This window comes from Rhinolophus sinicus, chromosome 5 (assembly GCF_057876585.1).
Source record: "Rhinolophus sinicus isolate RSI-liver-muscle chromosome 5, RSI-T2T, whole genome shotgun sequence".
Lineage (NCBI taxonomy): Eukaryota > Metazoa > Chordata > Mammalia > Chiroptera > Rhinolophidae > Rhinolophus > Rhinolophus sinicus.
Genome location: NC_142505.1, coordinates 1334802 through 1350154, shown reverse-complemented (window position 1 = coordinate 1350154; position 15353 = coordinate 1334802). Strand labels below are relative to the sequence as shown.

The 15353-nt window shown below is 48.8% G+C and overlaps 1 protein-coding gene across 16 annotated transcripts in view; it reads right to left on the bottom strand.

The window, feature by feature from the left end:
• The window catches only part of CHL1 (cell adhesion molecule L1 like), a 150616-nt gene that overhangs the window by 24761 nt on the left and 110502 nt on the right, over positions 1 to 15353 (bottom strand). For all 16 annotated transcript variants that reach the window (XM_019755808.3, XM_019755807.3, XM_074312206.2 and 13 more), the window contains 6 exons: positions 12033 to 12164; positions 8972 to 9112; positions 8548 to 8659; positions 7382 to 7548; positions 4669 to 4834; positions 146 to 270 (listed from right to left, as the gene is read on the bottom strand). In XM_019755808.3, coding sequence (XP_019611367.3) covers positions 146 to 270; positions 4669 to 4834; positions 7382 to 7548; positions 8548 to 8659; positions 8972 to 9112; positions 12033 to 12164 — 843 coding nt within the window. The remainder of the gene's footprint in view (positions 1 to 145; positions 271 to 4668; positions 4835 to 7381; positions 7549 to 8547; positions 8660 to 8971; positions 9113 to 12032; positions 12165 to 15353) is intronic.

Sequence of the window (15353 nt, the reverse complement as noted above, 5' to 3'; positions counted from 1 at the left end):
TCTTGGGCGGAAGAGGAAAAAGTATGGAAAGTGGGTTACTATTTAATTGAAAAATTCAAACTAGCAAGTTATACGCAGGGACTGAGTTGTGTGAGAACAGTGGGTTTGATCAGCAATGGAAAGAAAACGAGCAGAGTGCCCTCACCCAGGATGGTCACTTGGGTGACAGCAGTGACGTTGTCGAGCTCAGTCTGAGCAGAGCAGGCGTAAATGCCCTGGTCCTCCAGAGTGACAGCGGATATGGTCAGACTAGCTCCGTCGATAGCTACCCTGCAGGGAGAAGCATGAGGATGAGGACAGTGAAACAGCACGAACAGGAGAAACGTGATCTTTCAAAAACATAAGTCCCCATCGAAAGCCATTCAAGAAAGAAGAAAAAAACCATCTTCACACAATGCAGATTTCACTGGAGAACGCCACCGGTGAAAACTGGAGATAAAGCATTCCTCAAGTTTACCACGTCTACACAGCACGAAAAGGATCAGGTTTGTTTGGTGTTGGTTTTAGTGACCAAATCCAAGCGTGTGCAGTGCCAGCGCCAGGGTTAGACCTGTGTCACCTGGTGAGTCTGGAGACCATACCAGCCTGACAACAGCTCTGATACATCTGAATAATTCTTACTCAAGTAGGTGTTCCGGGAACCCCCACTAGGACCAGGAGGGCTGCTCCTTACACAGGCAGAGCTCTGGGCCCCCCAGTTCCAGCAGCCGGAGTGCCAGGAGCTGGAGTCCCCAACCTGCCAGTGTGGCTTCCTTCGGCCTCCAGCACGAGCAGAAGTATGTCAGTATCTGCTAAGGGTCCGATGGGATTTATCTGAACAGCAGGTGGCAGACCGGCGCTTCTTTCTGCAGCTCGTGGCTGTTCATCATTTGTTCTATTTTTGCCGACTTTTCATCAAGCTCACTACATGAACATTTTTAATATGAATCATACCCTTTGTCCGACTTAGGTAATGTTAACGTAACTGCACACGTGGTTTTCCTAATACCGTTCCACTAACTCTGAAATATACTCACCGCAGTTTCCTGTTTATTGGAATAAATACTGTCATCCTGTGGGAAGGAAGGGAGAGGAACTCTTCCATAATTGAGGTTTTTAATGGAAAACTCCTGTGAAATGCTGAGAAGTTTGAACTGTACAAAACCACTTGAAACTGGAGTGAAATCTAACCTGCACCTGCCCTTTGAGTGTAGATGAAGCGGCTTGTTCCCACAGCGATCCTGGGATCGCTACCTGGTCCTGCTCGTCACCAGTCTCACCACAGTCCTAACCAGGACAGGGCTTTGCGCCCGGTTCACGTCAGCTGTGTCCACAGGGCACAGCATCGGAGGGCTGCACGTGCTGACAACTGCAGAAGCGTTTACTGCTCAGGTGAAGGGAGACCGTTCAGTCAGCCCTTCACACGGGGCTGTCGGGCGCCCTGTGGGAGCTGATCTTACCCGCTGTCTTCCTGCCAGATTTGCCAGCGGGCACAGGGCCGCGTCAACCAGAACAAAAGAGCAACATTTCAGTAACACACGTCCCAGAACTAGTGACTTTGAACCTCACACACCCACCCCAGGGCCTCCGATTCGTCCAGGCAAAGTGACCACTGGTCCTCAGGGTTGTGACCTCGGCAGCTTATTAAACATGTGACGTTCTGGCCTCTGTCCAGGTTCACAATTGATACTTCTAGACCTGGGGCCAGGCCCTGCATCTGGCTGTGACACCTAGGTCGTGTGGCCCCGGTGTGGTCTCATGAGACCCACTGTCTGTCTTTGTCTCCATCCTTCCAATCTTCTCTGGTTTGCATTCACCCAAGAAGCCTGCTGTGACCCCAACCTGCCGGCCACCCTCTCCTGCCCACCCCCGGCCGCGTGCGCCTCCCTCATCTCCACGGTGTCTCGCCCCATGGTGTCTGTGTCATAACCAAGTCCTGCCGGGACCTCTGCCAAAGCGACTCTCTCCTGGGGTCGCAGAGTCAGCCCTGGGGTGGAGGCTCAGGCCCCCCCGTTACGACCTGTGGAACCTTTACTGAAACATTGGGCCTAACTCACCTTGTCTACAACATGGGACAGTAGTGTTTCTCTGTTCTCAGGAGGAGAAAATGGGGGAGCACATGAAGTGACTGGTGCACAGCCTGCCAGGCCCCCCCTCACAGGCTGCTGCTGGCAACACTGACCACGTGGTGCCCCTGCTGGGTCAGCAGCAGTCATGGAGCTTGCGGGGACGCTTTAATGCCCCAACCCCTGCCCCTCCGGCATCTGCTTGACTGCATCACATCAGCTCCTGACCTGTCAGGAGGGACCCTCCTCGCTCATAGCCTCTACCTTTTGTGATGGTTTCTCACTTTGCATCTACATCTGTGAGGTCCCCCATGCAGGCACTGCTATTTCGGAGGGGAAACAGCCCTCCCCCCAGGCCTTCCCCCCTCGGTCCACCACCTTCCTCCTCAAACCACACAGTCCCCTCACTCTCCACCAGTCTCTCCCGCAGGACGCTGTCCTGGGCTCTGCCAATCGTCACCAACAGTCCCCATCACACCTGCTGAGCACAGTACACACTCTAAACAGGGTTTCCGCTCACGGCCACCCTCCAGTTGCTCCCTCCTAACCATCGTGTTTGGCCTGGGGCCACCTGCAGGCTCGAAACCCACTGGGAATTCCTGGGAGCTCTCGGCCTTCCTAACGGACTAATGAGGGAAAGTGACAGACTGAGCACGCACTGGGTGTAACGGCCCCATGCTTGTCCCACGCGGCAGGGGACAGGAGTTTTCACTTCTCGGTGTTCTCCACGTGCCTTTGGATCAGAAGTTTACCTCTTTCTAGGTAGAAGCTTCTGGTCCTCGGTGTGGCGACGAGGAGAAGTGTCTGAGCAGGGGTGAGAAACGGGCGCTCGGCGATGTCGGCAGAAATGCAGCCGACGCCTGTGACCTCACCTGCCTGCTCCTGGTGTGGCCTCCCCAGTCCAGGGACTTCTACTCTCCGGCCCCCCCATCCGTGTCACCTGTTAGGTCACTAACAAGCAGAGGCTCCCCTGAGGGTCAGTCCAGCATCCGGCAGAAACTAAAGCTGGGCCCCAGAGCTGCTGTGCCTTCAGGGCTCAGGGAGCATCACCCACAAGGAGGGCGGTCATTCCCTTCTTGGCTGTAGCCCAGGGGTCAAATGCAAGACGCTGATCACTGGACAGTACTGACAAATGAGGAAAATTTGGGGGATCTGAGCTGCTAACAAATCCACTGAGATCTAACCTAAGGCATAAGATGTCTGCTGCAGCAGTGGCCTCTCAGGGAACAAGAATTAATCTCCTCTCGTTTCAGTGATGCCTGGTTGCCACACCTATGCTGCCTCTGTACAAACCTTTACGTGGATCGGAGGGTGACGGGGGACGAGGTGCCAGGCTGGGATGGAGGCCTTCGTGTAGAGGCGGAACGCAGGTGTACGCACACACATGCACACTCACATACACAAACACATGCACACACACTCATACTCACTCATGCCCACACTCACACTCACACTCATGTACACTCACACACACACACACACACATGCACACACGCCACCAGGAGAGGCCAAGCAGATCACAGAAATGAGACTGGCCACTGGAGACGTGAGGGCAGGAATCACAGGGACCAAACTGCACTCAGTACTTCAGACTTTCTAGGCGCTTGATGTGTCAACTTCTAGAAACCCTACGAGGAAAGTACCTTCAACATTTGTTTTAACCAAACTATGTTGTACGTAGAATGTAAAACTAAGGTGCAGAGGAAGGCGTTCAGCTGCTTACCCAAGGTCAGAGTGACAGAACGGGGTTCAAACCCGGGCCACTGGGCTCCTGAGTCCATGCTCCTTATTAGGCCCTCGCTGCTGTCTGGTCTAAGGCGCACAGGTCCTGGGAGAAGACGTCCAGGCGTCCTTCTCCAGAGTGATGGTGCAGGGACAGTGGGCGGCAGGTGCCCAGTGCCAACCCGCTTAGCGAGATACAAAAGGAGAACAGCTGACCTCCGCCCACTCTCAGAGGCCTCGTGGGCGTTCGGGAAACACCACTTTCCTTTCCTGAAGTACTTCGCGTTGTCTAAGGCTACTGGACATCCATTCACCCTTCCTCCTACGTTCCTTCTCCTAGACTTTCTCTATATCCTCACGACAGGGGCTGGAAGTCGCAAACATGGACTTGGCAACGCTTTCTGGCAGGAAGGGTTCCTTCTGGGTGTGATTCGGGTTCTGCTGACGGGACAGATTCCTGGGGCTGGCAGGTGAGGGGACATGGCAGGCTGGGCTCGTTGGCAGCACCAGTGTGGGGGTGGGGGTGGGCAATGGCCGTGGAGATGGCGGCGTCACACCGGCAGTGTCTGCTAACTAAGAACCCGAAAGTTCAGTGGGCAGCCCCCTCTCGGCTGTCTCCTCCTCTTTCCAATGTCGTTTGTTTTGTTTTTGTTTTTGAGCACCAAGCAATAAACACGCCTGGAGTTCCTACAATCACTTCTGTTTCAGGCACGAGCAGGACGATACACATGACAGAGAAAGCCGGTCACCAAAACAAGGACACACACACGTGAGAGCAAAGTGAGACAGGTAACTATGACTTTTCAGTGTCATCGCGAAGACTGAGCTCCATCGAGGGAGGCCAGTATTTTAACTCAGTGTCAACATGGTTCACCTGTTTCCATCATAAGCGCTCACCCACCTGCCATCCTCTGTGCCGTTCACTTCAAAGGCTTCGCCATCTTTGCTCCAGGATAACCTCAAGCTGTGCCTCAGGTGGGCGTCACACTCGCTCTCACAGTGCAGTTCCAGGGTGTGCGACGTGGGGACGCGAGGACTCACAGGAGAAACGCGAACTTTTGTAGCATCTGTTTGCACCAAACAAAGACACCAGTTAGCACTGCGAGCACAGCTTACGTGGTCACATGCCTGCCACGGGGTCACCCACAGGTGTCCACATACGCCAAAATCTCACGCGATGCTTGTGGCACTGCAATTTCCTGACATCACACATCATTGCTGTCTTCTTCCCACACAAGCCTGGGCAACTCACAAAATTCGAGTGGAAATACTAATTAACAGCTTAGCGATTTCCATCACTATTTCCCAGGCTTGGGGGGAAAGGAGAACGTGAGCGAACAAATGCTTCCGGATGCTGAGCACAGTACAATTTCTCCTTCTAGTGCTTCTGGACATGTGACCAAAGTACCATAAAGAAAAAAGGAAAATCAGTGGATTTTCTTTTGTTGCGTCTGTTACTAGTGGGGTCGGCTAAGGGTGGAGCCCAGGAACAGGTGCCCTGTCCCCAAGAAGGCGGGGGACCTGGACGCAGGCCCGGGAAGGGGGGCCTCGGCCTGTTTCACTGCGCCAGAGCACCCCAGGGCCTAGAGGGGCTGCATACAGGAGGCGCTCAGTGAACACTTGCGGAATTCCTGTGGAAGGAGGTGGCGTGATATTTTCAAAGTAAATTAGCAGTGTCCACACACGGAGCTCAAATGCTGGTAGCATGGCTGTCGTGACAAATGTCTGCTTTCTTACGATTGTTTCAAAATGCCTACTTTCAGAGGCCATGTAAGGAACATATACTTTACCCCGAGGTGGCACTTGGTCACACTGTGACCCTCTCAGGCACGATCTCACCAGCTGACCTCCCGTTCCACAATCATGTTCTGATGTTCACTATCTACCCTGATTAAAAACTGGAAGTGTTAATAAAACGGACTATCGGGAGCCCGGGCACAACTTAGATTATTAGTTTTAATAACCTTGAGTTAATTTTAAGTGAATTATTAAACATCTACTCCCAATTCTAAATTAAAGCTGGTCTTACATTACATTATGTTAGATAAGACCCAGTCTTATAGTAAAATAAAACCAGGTCTTATATTAATTTTTGCTCCAAAAGATGCATTAGAGCTGATTGTCCAGCTAGGTCTTATTTTCGGGGCAACACGGTAACAGACACCATTCAGTGGCATCGACTCTGTTTACCAGGACTCGGCAAGGATGTTCAGTCATTACCACATTTAATTATTATAACAATTCTATGAATATCAATATTTCCACTTTACAGACAAGAGCATTTAAGGCTAAAAAGAAAGTCGACAATGATGCCAGAGCTGCTGACTGCGGAGAGGCTGGGCTGGGGCTTGAACCCGCGTCAGGCAGAGCCCGCAGCTCTTCTTCTTTCCACCACTCGCCTACGGCCCCTCATTCAACCACGACATCCCTGTTTTAATTTTTGACATTCATCATGTATATGCAAAAACTGTGTCCTTAATGTTTCACTGATGGGATTTCTATTTATTCCTTAACAAGCAAATGAACAGAAGAATGGCCTGAGCAGTCTGGCAGTGACCACCTCTGTGGTGACAAGCGGTTTTGGGGTCCCCTGAGGGTCCAGCACAGTGTGGGGCTCAGGGATGTGAAGCTTCGTCTGGATGGCTGGCTGGCTTCCCCCGCCTGACTTTGAACCTGGCTGAATTGCTTCACTTTGATGTAGGCTGGTTTTATGAAGTACAAAAAGAATCATCTCCTGGACTTTCAAGGACGTTTTAAAATTGTACACGACACCTGAAAATGCAGCCACATCAGAGAGAAGACACCACCGGGGAAGAAGCATGTGCTTTAAAACTACAGCCCGTGTGATTGGCGTGTTGGATAACAGGGTACAGAAAGAAACAAATATGAGGCAGAAGAGAAGAAAAAGGGATGAGGGAAGGAAGGAGGGGAGGGTGTGGGGGCGGGTGTGCAGGTATCAGCGAAGGCACATAGCTGAGCGAACGTGTGCTCTGTCCCCTACGCAGTGGGCAGGGGGCCCCAGCCCCGCACGTCACAGGAGACGTGTCCTCCGCACAGGCTGTAGGCCCTTTCTAGTCTGTGCGCTGTCCTAAAAAGGACGCTCTCAGCAATTCTGAAATCAAAATGTCACTGAGATGCAAGCGGCTATTACGGGCTTCCCAGGACTTGGTTGTGCAGAGAAAACACAAAGCTGTTCGCAGTTCAAAGTCGGGACAGGAGACCTCCCCATCCTCACGCCTGGGCTCCGTGAAGCCGCACTTTGCTAAGTGTGTCTGTGAAACTTCCAGCTCTAAGAGTTGATTGTGGCCAATGTTAAGCTGCTTGGTTATTGAAATACAATAGAATTACAGAAACACCCTAGGGGGCCATGTGTGGATCCTGCCAGTCACACTGAGAACACCTACTTCCTCTTAAAATCCTATAGAAAGCCGCATACACACCGTCAGTGTGTCCTCTCATTTTCAGATGGTCTTTCAGACAAAACATAGCCTAGGAGGGGTGAACAGGCCTGAGGAATTTCAACAAGTGCTCTAACATAAATCAGACTTCATCTGGGAAAACGAAGACAAAGAGAGCCCATGGGAGAATGCATGCAGAGTAAAAACTAAAATTACTTCGAACATCCAGACTGGCCGTGACGACCGCCCTCCCCTTCGCATTGACCACCCAGCACGAGTACTGGCCAGCGTCATCCTCGGTGGCCCCGTCGAGCTGCAAGGTGCCGTCCTTGTGGACCTGGAATCGCGGGCCTTCAAGCGGATTCATTTCTTCCACCTTCTCCCTGTGGATACAGAAGGCGTAAACCCATAGGGCGCGTGGCGCGATGTCACTCAAGCTTATCCCTCTCAGCAGACCTGACGCAATGTCCCCTTTGGGTGGGCGTGGGGACCACGTCTACCTGCTGGAGCTCGTGTCACCTTCCCACAGCCATCTGTCCCCAGGTATTGCTGCCACAACGTGAATTCCCTGCACACGTCACAGTAATAGGCCGCTGGAGCTAAAGGTCTGCAGAACACACTCTGCTGCTTTCACTCAGGACAGAGGAGAGAGGGACACTTGCCTCAGAGGCGAAACTTAAGAGGGCGCCAAAAAATGTCCATAATCAAAATAAATCACATTTTAATGGAGTATTTTCAATAATCAAAACTACTGCGATGAATAGCCACAAGAACCACACACACAGTTTGGACCCGGGCAGGGTCCTCCCCAGCACTGTGGGCCCTGCCTCGCTCTCCCGGCTCCCATCCCAGCCCTGCCCCAGATGGCAGAGTCACTTCCAGACAGTCTGTCCACATGTATAGTAAGGTGACAAACATGGCAGACCACATAGAGGTGTGTTTGGACTTACTACGCCATCAGTACATTGAAATTAAATTCAAAACATGTGTTGGAGACGTTTCAAGCCTGTGTATACAGAATGAGATGCAGGCTTAGAAAATTATTTAGATTCTGTCCCAAACAACACAATAAAGGGATACATGACCTTAGATAAACCCCAAGTGAAAACCAACTCCACCGATAAAATCATTCTCGTGATCATTTCAATTCTTTGCTTTCCTTCGTGAGCACAGGTGGCTTTCCACTTTCCCCATGCAAGAAACCCCAAGAGATCCGGTCAATGCTTCCAGGAGAAGGAGGTGACCAAGTTTGCGACCTCATTTCTCAGAGGCGTGGGGTTCACATGTGACATGGGAACAGGGCAGTCCGTCAAATGATGGCGGAGGAAACGAGGGGGCATTTCTACAGCTGGCATCCTCCTGAGAAGCCCTGCCCGGCTTACCAGGACACGGCCGCCTTGGGGGACGCGAAGAATCTGCAGTGTAGGAAGGTGCTGGCCCCCACCACCACCGCATAGTTCTTTCCGTCCTCAGTTTGTATCAGTGGAGGGACATCTATTTGAAAAATCACACAGTTAAAGTTTCATGTGAGAAACAACATGTGCCCATTACAATGCCCCACGCCCCGCTGCACTGATGCGATGAGAAAACAGTTGAATGCCACGGTGTACATTCTTGGATTCAAAAAGTATCCAAATGCAGAACATTTCTGAAAGTCTCACTTTAGTATGAAGTTAATGCCCACATGTAAGAGGAAAGGTGCTTTGATTTTGCCCGTTTCTTGTGTCAAACACTCAGTGCCATGTGTGACCTTGAGCGCGGCCCTTTAGGACCAACGAGGGGGCAGGCTGCTCATGGCAGGCTCACCTACAACGTCCACATTGGCGTTGGCGAGGATGGTTCCGTGGGCGTTGGACGCCTCACACTGGTACACGGCAGAGTGGTTCGGCTGCAGGTTGGTAAAGCTGACCTCCCTGGGGGAGAGGACATCCCCAGCAAATGGGTTTTCTGCAAGAGATCACACAATGTCAGTTTGATAAAAAATACGACATAAAATATTTATACACCATTTTTTAAGTGTGTCACACAGTATTTATATTTTAAGACCAATTTAGGGTGAATAATAGTTCATTGAAGCCAATTCATTAGACTTTCTTAACATCAATCCCGGGTTTTTATTTCCAGACCCTTCTGCAGTTTCAATCTTCCTTTAAATTAATATTGATTGCCAAAATATCTATTGCCTCTCGCTCACTGCCTTTCTGACTCCACACCCTGAAGTAAGAATCCAGACCTTCTGTTTCGCATTCAAGTCCCACTGGGATCTGAAGGTCACGGCTCTTGTAATCTAGGTCCTGAGACAGCCCGGCATAAATCTCATGACCGACACAGCCTGACCCCCAGCCCTCGGCCCCTGGCTGCGGCCACACACACCTACTCTTGTGTTTCATCTCTCTGCCCTTCTGGAATGTTCTAATCTACACCGTTCAAGTGCAGTGCTTGCTATTCAACCACCCCAGGTATGTAGCTCATATATGTTGTTTTCCCTCCTTGAGAGGCTTAGAAAACAGGGGCCATGGTTTCTCCTTTCTGACAATCAATCCTGCCCCACTCCTGGTCCAGGTACAATTCTGGAAATGTTGGACGTGAGAAGACCTGACACTTCTGGTGCCTTCATTAAGGACCAAAAGCGTCCGTGGATGTAGCACACGTCATCTCATGAACTCTGCTCAGACCTCCTGGATCAGAACAAACGTGGCCATGGCGGAGGTGAGGGGACTGGTTCCAGAGAAAGGGAGTTACATGGCCCACAGGTTGGCCTCATTTCTAACGCCCAGTCCCCTCCCTTGCTGTGACACTACAAACAAGAGGCGGGAGGACAACACAGTAGCTGGGAATGTGCCTGAGGGACACAGATGGGACTGTGCAGTCGGTTCTCCATTCAGAGGCTGGAAGTCTCTTCTGCTGACGGATTAGCTCACGTCCCTGTTCGACGACCTGCCCAATGTTACTACAAAAAACCCCAGCCCTACTCGGGCTCTCGCCTTTGCAGGTGGCATGGCCCTGTCCCTCCCGACAGAAGCCCTGTCCTGGCACTGCCCGCCCCACCCACCCTGGGCTCCTTGCGTCTCGTCTACGCTCTATGTGTCCCCGGGTTCTTGCACTCACTGACCCCTGGACCCAGGTCTTTCACAGATATTTCAGGGCCACCTCCCTCACCCCTGGCAGGTCTCTACTCAGAACAAGTGACCTCAGGGGTCTTACTCTCGTCACCTCAAAATGAAATAGCAGCTCTGTTGCACCTGAACTTCTGTTACGTTCCCATCACCAGCCATTGTTGCCTGGACCACCCCACAGCACCTCTGTGTGCTTGCTGGTCTGCGGCCTGGACCCCCAGCAGAGTGACAGATCCAGGACAGCAGTGACCATCCACTGTCCTCCCTGCTATCTCCCTCCCGTCAGGCCAGTGCCCACAATGGGACGCCACCTAGGAACCTTACTGAGGCTCAGTCCGTCAGATATGAACACCGGTGCCTCCTTTCCAAGACTCACTCGCAGCTTCAAAGCAACATGTGACCACTGTTCTCGTGACCAGCAAGCGTCATTCAGACATCAGGTGTGTGATGTGACGTCTCAGTGTGCGTCCCTCTTAGGGTCCTTACCGTTCTTCACACACATCGGTTGTTTCCCTTCCCCCCTGACCTGCCTACAGCCCCGTTTCATTTCTCATTCTGTCCTCTGTGGAGCTGAGGGGAAAGTCTCAGATGTGAGGACACTGAGAACGAGCCTGAGGTCCCCTGAGCGCTTGCTACGTGAGCAGTGTCAGGAGATACACAAGGAGCGTCCCTGTGCGTGATGTGTCCTCTCATCCACGTAACCACCCTGGAGACGGTGACATGTGGTCAGTGACATGCCCTGTCACTCGGGGCTGAATGGGCACAAACACGGGCAGCCCGGCCCCCGAGCTTATAAACCACCACAGTGTCCTACAGATGAGCCGCGATCCTAGAAGGTTAACCATACTTTCCTCAGCCAATTACCATTAGCTCCGTTTCAGTGAAAACCCAAAGCTGCAGAAGATTCAGTACACAGCTCCAGGTCACACAGCGAGGAAAGCGCACGGCCGGGATGCCGCCCTCGACATACATGGGCCCAGTGTCAAAGAAACAAAACATACATGTCTCAATACTGTGGACACTCTAATTGAGTGCATCAGTTCACAAAATACGTGTGTGCTCCTACAGTAACATTCAGAATGACCAGGGCTGTAGCTCCAGACAGGGGCTTTGGGACTGCTTGGGGCGCCGTGCCCGAGCACCGCGGGGTGGGGAGAACAGCCGCCAGTCCTGGGCCGCCGCCTTTCCATGCCCGGGCCATCTGGGGAGCCCCTTAGAGGGGGCGTTTTCCAGTCTTGGGCACTGGAACTCGGCTGACAACATGCAGGGAGCCAGGGGTGGGGGACACGGGTCTGAGGTTTGTATGCCTCTGTCTCTGTGCACTGCCCCAGTCATGGAGACGAGGACAATGGAAGGACAGCCAGAGTAGGTCCCCGTACAGAGCAGCGCCCAGGGCAGGGTGTCAGGGACAGGCCAACACCCTGTGCTCTCAGCCATATGGTCGCTGTCCTGGGTACTCACTGGGTGAGGGACAGCGCCACCATCGTCTTTCCTCCCTCTCTTTCAGGTGCTTTACTTTACATATAAAATTAACGTAATGGCCCAACCAGCATAAATATGACGCACAGCTTTTCCATACACCTAAGCATACATCAAATGGCTTAGAAAGATGTAATTTCAGATCCGGAGTAGATCTGCCCACTGGCCCAGCCACTTCCCATCCCCATTCTCCACACATCCAGGTGTGTGAGGTCACCGGCCCAGCCAGGCACAGCCTCAGCCTCACTGGTCACCACTGGCGGCTCACTCACTCTCAATTGGCGAGCCGTTGACTCTCCACTTGATGGTGGGCGCAGGGTCTCCTTCAGCCTCACATAACAAGATGCCACTGCCCCCCGTGCTGTACACACCACTCTGGGGCTTCTTCGTCCATCGAGGGGGCTCTGCAAATACAGCCAAGAGCAAATGAGCGGCTTGATGGGCCAGAATGTCCCGAGATGATAGGCCTGCACTTCCAGGACGCACCAGCAGGTGGCAGTCACGACAGGGCTCAGCGCTGGGCTTGTGTTCCAACAGGGACACAGCGTGGGTAACACATCTGCCATGCTAAAAACAGTTACCTGCAATCACTGCTTAGCTGCACAAGTTTCTAGCTCGATAACAGAAAATGGAGGAGGAACGAGCAGATGGAGCATTTATTGGTGCTGGCGACAGCTTATTTTCGAGCCTCAGCAAGGAGCCTGAAAATGCTGATATTTAAAAACATGTTTTTGAGGATTTTAGTAAAATTAAAGTGCTCAGCCTTATTTGAAATATTTCTTAGTTAATGGCTTGTAGCATTGTATATCCGTATTCATATCTATCTATTTATCTAGGACCTTGATTTCCTAAAGATTTATTTTGGAGGGGCGAGGGGAAGCCTAAAAGCAAGGTTCAGCTTTTTTGCCCTCAAAACAATGAAGGAAAAAATATATTTAAATTACTTCCATCTTTCTGTGCCTAATGCTCCAATATTCTAATGCTGAGAGGTGGGTTCAGTACAGAACGAGACGTTTTTCTTCAGCGCAAACATTGCTGTCATGTCTTGTCACCTTAAGTACGTTACTATGTCAGGAGCGAATAAAAGATTAAAGTGTGGATGGTTTGGGTAATTTGATTTCTAGAAAATTGCACAATACCTGCAGGTAGTAATTCCCATCAAGTGTTGCTGGTTATTTCCCCCAAGACATTTTTCAATTGCCATTTTTAGTCAAAAAGGTAAGTCTTCAAAGTACATGAATGTGCAAAATAAAAAATGTCATTTAAAACATTTTTTTTAACAAAGGAAGAAAAAAGGGATTATGTAAAAAGAAAATGCCTATAAATTCACCAGGAAAACTAAAATATACAAATAACCCTGTCAAGTTCAAGTCCAACAAGAGAAGTATTTATTTTATAGGGCGTGGACTTCATTAAATCCCAAATTAAATATCCCTATTCATAATCTACAACCTATAGTTTAAAATGCAACAGTCCAAATTATAAACTGTATATCACTCTGAGGGGAAGGGATTCTTTTGTATGTGTGTGCATTTCTGGGGGTATTGATGCTTTCTTTTTCTGCCTATTTATGGAACCACAACAAATTAAACATTTGAGTTAGAAAAGAAGTTCCATGAACATGAAAATTGTCATATTTTCAGTAGAAAACGAAGACTTTTGCTTTTAGAGCATGTGAAAATGAGGGAATGTGAGGTACAGCGTGAGGACTACAGTGAACAATCCTGCATTATACAGAGGGTGCCCATTTTAAGAAAGAAAAAAGCTGTATTAAAATTGTAATATTCAATATATAACTATAACAAAAGATGAATACAAGTCATGTGGATACATATTTTTGGCACCCCCGGTATTTCTGAAAGCTGCTAGAGAGAAGATCTGAAAAGATCTCATCACAAGAAAAAAAAATGTGTAACTATGTGTGGTGATGGATGTTAAGTAGACATATTGTGATCATTTCACAAGATATACAAACATCAATCATTACGTTGTACACTTGAAACTAATATGTTACATGTCAATTATATCTCAATAAAATTAATAAAATAAAGGAGGTTATGTCATGATGACATTTCCCTAAATCCACGCATAATAAAATCGAGAGTTCTATTTCTCCTCTCAGTCAACAAATGTAATTCACTTCTTGGTGTCTGCTTTAAGCTCTGTGACTGTTAGAGCTGAACGGGGGCTTCTGGTGTCACCTCCCCCAACCCTGTCACCTGCAGAGAGGGCTGAGCTCATGAGAGGGAAAAGAACGGTTAAATGAAAAATTCTAAGAAAAAACACCATCGCTGAATCCCTTTCTTTCATCTATTATCCTAAGATATATGGTAACTGATGAAAATTACATATGTTGAAAGTTTACTCATCTTGTCATAATTGTAAATTTAAAAATAAGATGATAAATTTATCTTATGGTGCTGAAAACTGAGATGAAAGAGTCTGAACATTTAGAATATAATAAGCAAGATAATTAGATTTTATCACTAGAAGGAAAACAAAATAAAACAGGGCATTAGGTACCTATAAAACCTACAATACAGAGGTCATTTTCTTAGTAACAGATTCCTATTAAATATCTATATTGTAAATAAAAATAGGTAGGTCCATCAAACTTGGATTTAATCGTAACTTTTAAGAAACAGATTTGTTATTTGAAAATGAAGCTTTCTTAAGTACATCAATGACTGAATTGCATTTGAATTCATGACCTTTTAAAAGGCAAAACGAGTATGGGCCTGTAAGTATGTATAAATCCATACTTACTACCCTACTGAAAATTCAAAAGTATTAAATGATTCAAAATAAAGATCGTTGGTGGGAATTTATTTTTAAATAATCAGTTCAAATGTGATTGTGGTTATATTTTGATTTCTGGATTTATAAAGTTCTAGATGCCATTTTAATATATATTTAAAACATATTTTATATACTTATATTAATTTATAGATTAATAGACTTATATTATGCACAATATAATATAGAAATATATCATATATAACATATTCTCTGTATTAATTTACTTTTAGATTTAATTATTTTTAACTAAATGTACAATACTCATATTAGGGACAGCTGGAAAGGAAGCCTGTAACCTGGTGAAACATCCTGGCTGTTTCTGCTTATACGTATGATAGAATTTTAAAAACGCAGTGTGTTTCCATGTTTAGGATGTTGTAGCTTAAGTTACAGAGTTTGGCTGCATTAGGAATGAGGAAGAAGTAGGACAGAGAGAGAGAACACCACACAACTCCTGCCTCCACCTGAGGACGAGGCTGCTTTCAGAGTGGGCTGGACCCCAGAGTTCACGGCAGCACTGCTCCTTCCCCATGTGGCTAATCCTGGTTATTGAATCTGAGTTTCTAAGGAAGAGACAAAAGAAGGGGGAAAGGGAGGTTCAGGAAAGCAGAAGGAAACTGAATAAAAGTGGACTCACGCACCCATATGATTAATGGGGGTTATATTTATGCCACTTCACACTCAAAAAAAGGCTTCTAGAGCTCAGTTTGCTTCTCACTTGCATGTGTGAAGAGAGCGGATGCCGCAGCTGAGGGAAGGCACGTTTAGCAGTTTCTCATTAAGGGGAAGGATTA